This window comes from Oxyura jamaicensis, chromosome Z (assembly GCF_011077185.1).
Source record: "Oxyura jamaicensis isolate SHBP4307 breed ruddy duck chromosome Z, BPBGC_Ojam_1.0, whole genome shotgun sequence".
Taxonomy (NCBI): domain Eukaryota; kingdom Metazoa; phylum Chordata; class Aves; order Anseriformes; family Anatidae; genus Oxyura; species Oxyura jamaicensis.
This window is the reverse complement of record NC_048926.1, coordinates 76,320,819-76,333,599: the sequence shown is the minus strand read 5'-3', so window position 1 is coordinate 76,333,599 and position 12,781 is coordinate 76,320,819. Positions and strand designations below refer to the sequence as shown.

Here is a 12,781-nt window from a genome sequence, read left to right as displayed (position 1 = left end):
TATTTGGTTAGCTTTTGCAATAATCCAGCATTAAAACTGACTGACAGAAGCAACAAAGTCCCTTTACAGTGGGTTGAGGTTGTACAGCTAATTGGCGACTATCTCTTCCACCATGGTCACCTCTCCATATAAAGCGCTTTACAGTTACACAGAAAGCTTAAGGATGAGCATAAAGATGGATGAGCACATAAGAAATTATGTGCTCAGTGTTGGCCTGACTCTACTTTCTTGAAGTCATTGGTAAAGCTGTAACTAACTTTGAAGAAATTGTCCTCTACTCAGATTCACCTTATTTCCACAGTAAAGTGCTTCTAATAGCAATACCATTATCTATGGACATAATCAACATAACCCAGCAAGTGAGACAGTTCCATGACCATTTGGTCCTCATGGGACACTTCAGCTTCCCTGATATCTGTTGGAGGGACAACACAGCAGGGCATTAGCAATCCAGGAGGTTCCTGGAGTATGTTGATGACAAATTCCTTCTCCTAGTGCTAGAGGAGTAAACGAGGAGAGGTGCTATGCTGGACCTCGTTCTCATCAACAAGGAAGGGCTGGTGTGGAATGTGAATCTCAAGGGCAGCTTTGGTTACAGGGAGTGTGAAATAGTGGAATTCAAGACCCTTAGTGTAGCAAGGAGGGCACACAAGTAAGATCACTACCCTGGACTTCGTAAGAGCAGACTTTGGCCTCTTCAGCAATCTGCTTGATAGAGTGCCATGGGTAAAGCCCTAGAGGGAACAGATGTCCAAGAAAGCTGGATAATTTTCAAGGATCACCTTCTACAAACTCAGGAGTAATGCATCCCAACAAAGAGGAAGTCTGACAAAAATGGAGGAGGCCCACAATGGATGAACAAAGAGCTCCTGGCCAAATTCAAACTCAAAAAAAGGAAGCCTCCAGACTGTGGAAGCAAACAAAGATATCCTAGGAGGATACAAAGAAATCGTCTGAGCAGACAGGGATCAGGTTAGGAAAGCTAAAGCCCATTTAGAACTAAGTCTGGCCAGGGACATCAAGGGCAATAAGAAAGGCTTCTATAAGTACATCAGTGTTAAAAGGAAGACCAACAGAAATGTGGGCCCTGTACGGATGGGACCAGGAAAACTGGTTTCCCAGGATATTGAAAAAGATAATGTACTCAAAAATACTTTTGCCTCAGTCTTCACCAGCAGGTGCTCTAGCCATAGTTCCCAAGTCGCAGAAGGCAAATGCAGGGACCAGAAGAATGAAGAAACTCCCAAGGTTGGAGAAGATCAGGTTTGAGACCATCTAAGAAAACTGAATGTGCACAAGTCCTCAAGACATGCATCCAAGAGTCCTGAGGGAATGGGTGGATGAAGTTGCTAACACATTATCCATCATATATAAGAAGTTGTGGCAGTCCAGTGACATTCCCACTGACTGGAAAAGGGGAACATTAACTCATATTTAAAAAAAAGGAAAAAAAAAGAAAACCTGGGGAAGTAAAGGCTGGTGTTTATCACCTCTGTCCCTATAGAGATTATGCAGCAGATCCTCCTGGAAACTATGCAAAGGCACATGGAAAATAGGGAGGTGACTGATGAAAGCCAACATGGCTTCACTAAGGGCAGATCATGCCTGACAAATCTGGTGGCCTTCTACCACAGGGTTATAGTGTTGGTTGATATGGGCAGAGCAACTGATGTCATCTACCTGGACTTGTGCAAAGCATTTGACACTGTCCCACACAACATCCTTGTCTCTAAATTGGAGAGACATGGATATGACAGATGGACCACTCAGTGGATAAGGAATTGTCTGGATGGTTGCACTCAAAGAATTGCAATTGATGTCCAGGTGGAGACCAGTGATGAGTGGTGTTCCTCAAGTGCTGGTATTGGGATTGGGATTAATTAACACATTTATCAGTGACACGGGCAGTAGGCCTGAATGCACCCACAGCAGGTTTGCCAATGACACCAAGCTGTGTGGTGTGGTCAACATGCTGGAGGGAAGGGATGCCATCCAGAGGGACCTGGGAAGGCCTGAGAGATGGGCCTGTGCAAACCTCATGGAGTTCAACAAGGCCACATGAAAGGTCCTGCACATGGGCTGGGGCAATCCAAAGCACAAACACAGGCTGGGCGGAGAATGGATTGAGAGCAGTTCTGAAGAGCAGGACCTGGGGGTACTGGGTGACGAGAAGCTCAATATGAGCCAGAAGTGTGCGTTTGCAGCTCAGAAAGCCAACTGTACCCTGGGCTGCACCAAAAGCAGCTGATTCTCCCCCTCTACTCTGCTCCTGTGAGACCTCAACTGGAGTGCTGTGTTAAACTCTGGGGCCCTCAGCAGAAGAAAGACATGGACCTGTTAGAGGGGGTCCAGATGAGGAATACAAGGATGATTAGAGGGCTGGAGCACCTCTCCTATGCTGAGGGAGTTAGGGTTGTCTAGTTCAAAGAAGAGAACGCTCCAGAAGGACCTTATAGCAGTCTACCAGTACCTAAAGGGGACCTACAAGAATGCTGGAGGGAGCTGAAGAGGAGCCCCATCCCTGGAAGTGCCCAAAGTCAGGCTGGATGGGGCTTTGGGCAACCTGATCTAGTGGGAGGTGTCCTTGCCCATGGCAGGAGAGTTGGAACTACGTGATCTTTAAGGTCCCTTCCAACCCAAACCATTCTGTGATTCCACAAACTACACATGCAGCCATCATTTATCACACTTCTATCTCACACCCTTTTCAGAGCAAAAAGAGGTGTACAATATGTACCAGTGTAAGGTGGAGTGTTTTTTTCTTAGTTTGGTGGAAAAGATTCTGGAATATTTTTATAAATATGTACTCTGAGAATATTTATATAAAGGCTAGGTCTAACAAATTTTGAATTTTGGTAGGACCATAGTTAAACTTGCAGGCATCTTTGCCTCCTGCAGAATTTCATTCTGAGCCTCTATCCATCTCTGTGAACAGGCTGTTACCCTACAATGTGCTTTGCAATTGTGTTGGAGAACTTTGTTGGATTGAGTGTTCAACTGCAGTTTTCAAGTCAGAGCAGTTTTTAAAATCTTGTCCCAGGCTCTGAAGCACCTTTAAGGCAAAGGTTGAAACTGCTTTAAACGGTTTTCCACAGGAAGCTACAGTGCAAGGAAGAAGGTAAAATGAACATACTTCTTGTTACTTGGTTTGATAGATCAAACCCCCTGGTATTTTAAATTTCAGACTTTTCATAAATGCTAGACTTTTTAATTTTTTTTTTTCTTTAAATCTCAGTGAGAATATTTGACTTTGAGAAATTGCTGACTCAAATGCATCCAGGATGAGCTTTTCCATATTATCATACTTCTTTGTACTTAAGAGGGAAAGGAAGATGTTTTTTGGAAAAATGCATTGGTTCTTCATCCCATGTCAAAATTGGATTTTTAATATAGGAAGGACCTAAATTGAATTTAGAAGCCTTGATTCAAGAGTTGATTCAGAATTCAACTCCATCAAGGATTTACAGAGAATGAATGTTATGAATTCTGTGTCTTCATGTATGCTGTTCACTGACAGATACAGACAATATTAAGCACTAACAAAATTCCTCTGGTTAATTTTCAGTTTCAAAACTTGTATGTTTTTACAGTCTTTGTAAGACTTGTATTGCGTTTTTTTGAGAAACCTTTAAAGTAAACATAGTCTGGGACAGATCCTCAGCTACTAAATATAAGAGAAAAATGCTTACTGATATCAGTGACTAAAGCCTCTAAAAGACATCATAATCAGAAAACTTTGCATGATCTAATTTATTTCCACTCTAATACAGAATACAAATGAACACTGAGCACCTTAATTTTGCATTTGTACATATACAAAAGCAGGCTTGTTCAGAACCATAGCTGACTATATTTTTCCAATGACTACAAGAACACTAAACCAAATCAGTCAAGCAGCAGCTCAAAAAGCCTATAATTAGTAACTGCAAGCATTTTTTAGAAAGGAACAGTGAAACTGGTATGGCATAAAAATCTCTCAAGACAGTGTGACATATTCAGACTGTCGCAGTGAATGGAAAATATACTTTGGTCCTGGTTGCAAAGTATTTTTGTACCAGAGTAAAGTTCCCATGCACATAACCAGCACAAAGCCAAAAAAAATAGGCTACAGAACAGGAAAGGATATTGCTACGCTTATATTTTAAGTATACATATTTAACTTGTCACAGTAATGTCTAAGCATAAGGATATCTGGTATTTGGAATATATCTATCGGCCCACTGAAATGATATGGTTAAATTCACTTCAGAAGGGAGACTATAAGAAATGAATAGAATATCACAACTGTAACATGAAGATTTGAGCATGTTAGAACAGCCAAATCACAGAGAAATTTATTATACTTTTTCTTTTGTCATCTAGCCCTTTGCAGAATTAATATGGCTCATAGAATCTAACCATGGACCATGAGTAGGGTTCACACCATGATCCATGGTTTGTAGTTACCATGTGGCAGGATCATAATCCCTCTGCTCCATTAGAGCTCTTTAATTTGCAGCTTTGGCAAAGACTATGATCACACTATAGAACTGTAAGTAATTTCAAGAAAGATGCCTGTTCCTCAATGGAAATTTCTTGATTGTTTCTTTTTGATGCTGAGATGCCCCTTTTCCAAAGAGATATTATTACACTTGGATTGCAATTAAATATATGTCTAATTTTATGTTCTGGACATCTAAAAACCTTAATTACATACCTTAGGTACTACAATACAGTTACTGGCACATATATTTTATCCATCTTTATATACAAGATATATATAGTTTCTCAAACATTTAATGCATTTCTTTGAAAATCTTTTTATAACATTGAAAAAAATAAGCTGTTTCAACAGTAACTTTTGTGAGATCTACTGTCACTAACTATAGCAGCTTTAAACTTGACTGTCTCTTTGTATACTCCACATTCACTTTTAATTAAGGCCTGCTATACCACAAACTATAGGTTCACTTCATTCAGCAATTCTCTACAGTCTCAAAACAGTCAAACTGCATTGTACACATAATTTCTTATTTATTTGCCATTCCACATTAAAATCCCAAGTCGCTTTGAATTTTGTCATGTAGAATAAATATGGACCTATCTTACCTTTCATGTGTTCCACATAGCAATACACATCATAAGTTTCATTAGGAAAACGACGCCCATATGTTCTGACTCCTTTTTTTCCCATTTTATCTCCAAAACAGCCAATTCTTGGATGTCTAATTGGATACCTGAAATGCAGCATGTTCATATTTATTATTATGGCAAGTCAGCACATTAAATCTGTACAGGCTAAGCATATTAATTTGGAGAAGCACTCTAAAGGGACCTTTTAAATATCTCACCTAACAGTCTGGTCAGACAACCAGCCAGCATCACATTGTTCAAATCCATCTTCATAGGCTGCTTTCAGTTGCTCTGGGCTTGCTATGACAGCACCATTGTCCAGACAAGTCTGCTGAGCTTGTGTAAAATTCAGAGTGTACCTGCTGGTTGCTGCACGATAGTGAAATACAACACCTGAAAAGATAACAAGCTCAAATTACTGACACATCTTACATCACTTCTGCAATCATCATTATATTGTAACTTTACCTGCATATTGTTACAATGATGAAAACATCATATAAATGATGTCTCCCCCTCTAGTGGCTGCTACAAGTAATTATATAACGACCTATGTTAAAATAGTTGGAACTATGCTCAAGAGTACACAGAAAAAGTAACAAAACCATGTAAGTATTTTCACTGGCGTGTTACAGAAAATCATGACCAAAAGGAAGACTGCACATTAAGAGCATCCATGGCACCACACAGCCACTGTGACTGGTCAGCCAACTGCACTGTAGGCATGGCATGTATGCTATGGGTGCTACCTGACGCGTTGGCTTATTGGCACATTTACTTGCAAGTCAAACTGTTTTACTAGGCAAGACTAAGCACATCTAGTCATCAGAAAAGGCAGGATTAAAACCAGACTTTCCTAAGCAGCCAGCTACAGTAGCTGCATGCAGAAATGCCAAGAAGGAACGAGGCATCCCTTGAGGTCTGTTAGCTACAGTGAGGCACTTGGCCAATGGCGATACCAAACAATTTGTGCTTCTGATACAGTTTTGATCATTGGTTATGGCCCCAATGTCTGTTCCTATGCTTTCAAAGCTTACTACAAATGTGACGTTTATAAACATATGTCTGTTGGTCAATCCTTCATAACTAGGTTTTCCTGCACTCAGTACAAGTGAAACAGACAAAACAAAGCTTGCTTTTATTTGGGGCCCTTCTGGTTCTGGAAAGAATCTAGACAATTTCCAAAGATGCTTGAACATGTCAGATGTTTGGAGAGGAGGAGGTAGAGTTAAGATGGTTTTGGTTAAGACGGGTTCTGTTGAGGAGACACATTCTGTTTTCTATATACATATAATTCCCACTGAATTCAGTAACAGCTGTGCATGCACACCTAAAACAACCTATAAAGGGTGCCAACTGTGAGGTGGCAGAAAACACGGTCCATCTGAAAAAATCACTTTCCTCTCTATTGCTAGTATCTCTTACAGTTTAGCATCAAAAGGATGCCTCCTGATGATGGCTGAAAAATAATTTTAACCTCATTTATTTCACTCTTAAAATATTCAGAAGCATTATAATGTCATAAACCACTACACAGAATGTCTACAAAACAGGAAAATAATTATTTCATTTTTTTCCAATTATTTTATTGAAGTAGTTCATGATGAGGAAATAACATACTGTAATATGGTCCAGAAAAACAGTGCCACTGTGGCAATAATGACTTTAATGACAAGTCTTTGTTATGAGAGCATTGTTGAAAGATGGAAGAAAGATGGAAGTCTGTTAACTTACTACTAAGTAGTAATATGGGTAACTTAGTAAAGTGGTAATTCAAGAGGTTCAAGTGTATTTAGATTTTTTTTTTCTCTCTTACAGACCAAGTCAGTAAAACTGTGCCGTTATCAGAGGTCTGAATATGGCCAATACGTATAAAATACACATTTTTCTTCATATCATGTTTCTCTAAGAAAGTTTCTCAAACAAAAACAGAACACATTTCACAGACAGGTAAGGCAAACCTCAATCATCAGACACCAATTTTCATCAAAACTACTGGCAGAGAAACAGGAAACGGAAGAGGAAATATTGTGAATCCCCCTATTTCATTATGTAGTATGGATCCATGCACCAGCTGCAGCCACTAGCTGGAACCTCACAGGCCACTACAGTCCCTATAAAATTCCTTTTCAGAGCTGCTGACAGAATCCATAATGCATAGTGTTTCTTCCAAGCAAAGACGTAATTTCAGCTTCAAATGAATCCAAGTGTCGAACTGGCAAAGGCAGCAAGTGAAGAACACATCTTGAAAAATTAGGGCTATGTTTATATTCATAAATTAAATATTCCAGGTGCCCGCAATTCCATCATCAAGACAGTTAAGTGGTTAGACTAGCTCAGTGCATTACTTGGCCCAGGCCCCATAACACCCTTCCAAACAATTTCTGGGCAGACATCAGGAGGTAGCAAAGCCCAGGAACAACTTCCAGTGGGCACCTTCATCCCCTCCTGGGAGCCAATTTTACATAACGGTACGGATGGGGCCACACCACTCCAGATGGCCTCAATGCTACACCATGGTCTTGAGCCAGCACATTTTCTTACTAATGTAAACTCTCTGCAGTGGGAGATACTGTAAGGGAATATCAGACAGAGAGCTTTTCCAGCTCCTATACCTCTGTACTTTCTCTGTAGGGCATCCTCCTTTGCCTGGTGAAGGCAAATTTATGGACCATTTGTGTTGCCTTAAGTTGTGCGAAATTGTATTTATATATGCATATCTGTACATATATACATGTGTGTGTATAGCAGTATTTTGGCTTTGTGTACTTCAAGCCATACAGTCCCTTATCCCCTGTCCATCACAGAGCACTACCTTACAACATGAAAAGTTAGAAAACAACAACTAATTACTTTTGGAATAATTAAAAGGTTAAAATAATAAAAATATTACTTGGAGATTTTTTTTTTTTTTTAAGCTGTGGTATGCATTATTTATTTAAATTTATTAGGTACTCAGTAACATGATCAACACTGTTGACCTGTGTGGTGCCTGGGGTCTAGATGTAGGAAACAGGCAAATTTTACATAGCTCACAATGGAAGTGGATAAAACATTTACCCTGAACCGTAAGTATGAACCTGTAATATTATGCACAAGCTGGCCATCTTGGCCTGATTGAAGGTTATTGTACCAATAATATACAATATTTGACACTGAGTATTACTCAGAGTCAAACCAGGAATGCACAAGTATGTGAAGCACTTTGCTCATTTGGTTTGTCATTTTAATAATAACTAAAACATATTTTGTACAAATTTAGATTCATTGCCTGTAATATTTTTCTCCCACAAGTTTGCTTAACTGATGTAGCATGACTTCACCCAGGCACTGCTTTTCAGTACAACCACAGGTTCATTAACTTAGCACAAGGCAGCAACATATTTCTCTGAAATCACTTTTTTTAAAGTTTCAGACTGCCTAAATATATGAGTGCATTCGCTGCAACCAATTACCTTGCCTCTTGTTTCCTACATGCTGGAAGCAACTACTGCCCTTCTTGGCTGGCATATGTGTGGGCTCTCTGCAATACCTGAATAAGTCAGGACTAAAGAGTTAATGTGACTGCTAATTTAAAGGAGCTTTGCAGTGTTGAGAAAACGCCTTTGGTCATTTGTAAATCCTGGAAAGGAACTTGGGGAATGCTTTCTTCTCCTCACCCTGATCCAAAAGGTAAACTTCACCTATTCTCAGAGTTTAAGGCTCATCCATTTCCAGTGAGGAGCTAAAGGACATAAAAGAGCTTCCAAGATGAATGGGAAGGAGGACATGTATGTATAAGCCTGTGCAACAGCTGCAATAATTAGAAGACCCCCTGGGGCTAAGAAGATTAAAGTGAAGGACTTTCATTGTTTCAGTTAGACAGAGAGAGGGAAAAAATCCATTGTCCGAGTTTTTTGCACTTTAAAACATTTGTAAAGGATTTTTTTCCTTTTGTCTGTTGGCTCTCTGAAAGAAAAGGCAAGAAAGGAGTTACCCTAGGAACAAATAAAGCAACTGGAAAACAGACTACAACAGTATAATGTTGTCACTGAACATCTGGCAAACAAAGTCAGTCTAATTACAGGAAGGAGAAGCAGTGTCTGCAAGAAAGAGCACTCATAAGAAAGTAATTTGTACCATCCAAAATTCACTTCTTCTGTCTGAGCAAAAGAGAATCTCTTTTACTCATTCACCTCTGCCTTACACCAGGGAATGAAAGTGTGAAGTATTTCACTTTTAACAAACTAGGACTTCCCTGTGTAAGAGACTTGTTCTATAGTTTCACACCTTTGGGCAGCAGCTTTGCTTTATTACTTACCAGGGTATCATGTCCTCCAAGGTAGTTCTTGCCTTATTGTGGCTAATAAATGACAGTTCACTTTCACTAGTGAGCTCACACTGCTGCAACATGCACACGTTGAGTCACATAAAGCTTAAATTTCAGAAATAGCCTCATATAGCAAAGAGTACCTAAAGATAAAAGATTATGATGGTAGTGGTCATACTTTTAATTTTTAGGTCCAAGCCTTAGTCACAGTGGTGCAGATCCTTCAGATATCCTTCACTGCCAAAGCTACCTGAGTTCTGCACAAATTTAGTGATCCTTCTTGCTTTTAATGCAGAAAACAACTTACATGACAAATACATGCTGAAACAGAGGCAACAGGAGTGAGCACTGTATAAGAAGGAACAGCACAGCATTTTCAGCTTCCTGCAAGAATAATTCAGCTGTGTTCCTCATTCGAGGTTTTGCACCCATTTTCTGACCTGTCTTATGATCTGGCAACCTGAGAAGAACAGGGCTGCATCGCATCAGCAGGAGATCAGTTGCCAAATGCCTCCAGGATCCTCTGAGTGTACAGAGAAAAAGTATGCACCAACTGCTCTGCTCCATCCTCCTGCTCTCCAGGAGCAGAGATTTATTGCACTAACTCACACATCGCTTATGTGCAAAATCTTTGCCTCCATCCTCATGGACTAATCCAAAAGCTCGCAGGTGTACTCAGGCTCCTCCAAACAAGCTGTTCCAGAAAAAGAAAGCACCTGATGCTGAGCATTACCTGTGTTTTTCTTGGGGATAAATTGCCAAAGTGGAGGACTGGGTTACTATATCTGCATCACCTCTGAATAGATCACCTGCCTTATCTCTACACTTGGCCAAACGAGCATTCACTGAAGCCAAGGCTCTCATATCAAAATTAAAATTATTTAAAATTTAAAAACAAAAAATACACAGCCCCTCTCAGAGCTGCCCTCATGTTGGTTGATGACTGACAAGATAAAAATCAGTGCAGCCATTCATGTCAGCCTCTGCAAGGATCCTCTGCAGGTCCTCCAGCCCAACCCCAAAACCACATCCATCAGCCACCACTCCCACAGTCCCTGCAGCCGGGCAAGGGCAGCTGGACCACAGCATCCTCCTCCCTGCCCCTGAGGTTCCCTGTGCTCAGACTCAGCTCTTTCTGACCCTGAAGTCAGTTCCCCTCTCCCTCCCTTTGATGGCCATTATGCATTGTGCTCTTTCCTCATAGCTAAGGGAGCTGGAGGTTCCTTAGCATCACTCACTTGGGAGAGTAAAGTACAAGCTTAAAAATGAAGCAGACATTTCATTTACTTATCAAAGAAGCATGGAGTTTCATCATCAACAGGTGATAAAGTTTAAAGACAGATAAATCTAAAAGATTTTAAAAAATATCTTCAAACACCATACTTCAGCGATAATAAAGGGGAGTTCTGGCTTTAGAGAGAATAAATCAATTAGGCTGTCAACACACAATCTCTCAGGGCTCAGAGCACAATTGAGTGGCACTGTTCCCACATTGGAAACAACTCCCATTTATTATCATTATAATGCCTGCAAGAAAGAAGAGTTTGCATAAAAATGAAAATGTGAATTACCATCTACTCTGCCTCCCTAATTGCTACTTCTTCCCATTAACGAGGCCAGTACTTTAAACCCAGGAGTTTCCTTAGTGTTTTTTATTATTATAATTATCATTATTATTATCATTATTATTATTTTTTTTTTCAAGCCTAATTTGTAAAAGGCTTCTCAGACATGTGGTGGATTCAAATAGAAACTAACAAAAGAAGGCCGATGAAAACAGAGGACTCCTGAAACATCAGTAAGGGTAACACTATTGCTAAAACATACTCACTGACAAGATGAGTATTTAATCACAAGATAAAAAAGGGCAAGAAAACTGAAAGATCATATTTGCCACTTTAAACCTGCAGACATCTCCAAGGTAGATAATCAAAAAACACTTTTTCATTTTGTTTACACTTGGTCGTCTATGTAGCTTTTTAATATCCCATTTCATAGCACCACTCAAAACGCCAATTTCATTAAATGTTCAATTATGTTTAAGAATGAAGGGTACTGTTACTCTGCATTTCTAGGCCAGCTTTTTATGAGGTATTATGAAATTATTTTATACAAGTGGACTTTATTATACCTAGAGAAAGGGAATGAACATGGAAATAGAGAGGCAGAATAACACTTTTATTAAATCCTTTGCAGGATTCAAATCACCAAAGTTTGCTTGCCTAAAGTTTAGGAGTCTCATTCACACTATCCATCTAAGTCTCTCTGGTCAGGGAAGAGGGATATGGGCTCTCATAGAGCTCACCTCACCCACAACCCTCATCAGAGAGGAGCTGAGAGTAGCACGAGCCAACATGCTTAGCTTAGGCCAGGCACCTGACTTTAAATTGCTGAAGGTAAAACTTATCCTACGCATTTTCCTGTTTCCTGATTTCACACCTAGCATCCAACTCACAGCTGTAAAACTGTGATTGGTAAACTATTAGTGGGAAAGCAAATACTCAGGTATGATTGTCAGAGGGCCTGAAGATCACTGCTTACTGGTAGTTAACCTCTACCTTGTCTCTATTGACATGTCTCTCCTGGGATACTGGTAAAATCCCCCAGTGCCAAGAAGCAGCTAGAAGTGGGAAGGGAGAGGAAGCTCAGTGTCAGCTAACAAAAAGGGAAAACCATCTCTCCTCATTATCTGAAGGCTTCTAGTGCTTGGGATTTTCAGGTAACAGTGGCAAGGAAACAATGGGGAATGAAGGAAGAAATAATTTTGAGCATCCAAAAATTATGATAATAGAGTAGAATAGATCAGCTGGAAGGGGCCTACAAAGACCAAGCACAAATGCCAAGGGCTCCTAACATGAGACAGATGTAATGTGGGTTTAATAACATCAGTAACAAGAAGAGTCCTGAAGATAAACTCAAAACACATTAGAAAAATAAAATTGCAAGAACTGACAAAGAAAGAACTGTTTCTGAGAAAAGGGGAAAGTTTCAAGCAGAAAAGTATAAAGGCGGCAGAGGAGACAACACCTCAAAGGAAAAACAAACATGAACGACATGTGTTCTGCATATTCCACTTTTTGTAAGAGCTCCAAGTGCATAATACTGCAGGACTGTTATATCTATTTTGAACACAAAATATTCCTGTCTGAGAAGTCGATGTAATTATAACAGCAAGCAGGGTGTAAGAAAAGTATTTCCCACAACTAGTGACAGGAAAAGAGGTATCCAGTGTGACAAAATTGCCCTTCTGCGCAAGACTGCGAACCTGCCGGCACTGGCTCCTTCCCTGGCCTCAAGGACAGCTCCGTGGTTGCCATTAACCAGCAGGGTAGGCATCTGGCGGTCCCAAGGCTTCCTTTG

The 12,781-nt window shown here is 40.1% G+C and overlaps 1 protein-coding gene and 1 long non-coding RNA gene across 5 annotated transcripts in view; one reads left to right on the top strand and one right to left on the bottom strand.

The window, feature by feature from the left end:
- The window catches only part of LOC118155819, a 16,678-nt gene extending 15,589 nt beyond the window's left edge, over positions 1 to 1,089 (top strand). The window contains exon 3 of the long non-coding RNA XR_004746033.1: positions 959 to 1,089. This is a non-coding gene — a long non-coding RNA (uncharacterized LOC118155819). The remainder of the gene's footprint in view (positions 1 to 958) is intronic.
- The window catches only part of VCAN (versican), a 112,620-nt gene that overhangs the window by 80,352 nt on the left and 19,487 nt on the right, over positions 1 to 12,781 (bottom strand). For all 4 annotated transcript variants that reach the window (XM_035309363.1, XM_035309364.1, XM_035309362.1 and 1 more), the window contains exons 4-5: positions 5,331 to 5,505; positions 5,089 to 5,216 (exon numbers count right to left, since the gene is read on the bottom strand). In XM_035309363.1, coding sequence (XP_035165254.1) covers positions 5,089 to 5,216; positions 5,331 to 5,505 — 303 coding nt within the window. The remainder of the gene's footprint in view (positions 1 to 5,088; positions 5,217 to 5,330; positions 5,506 to 12,781) is intronic.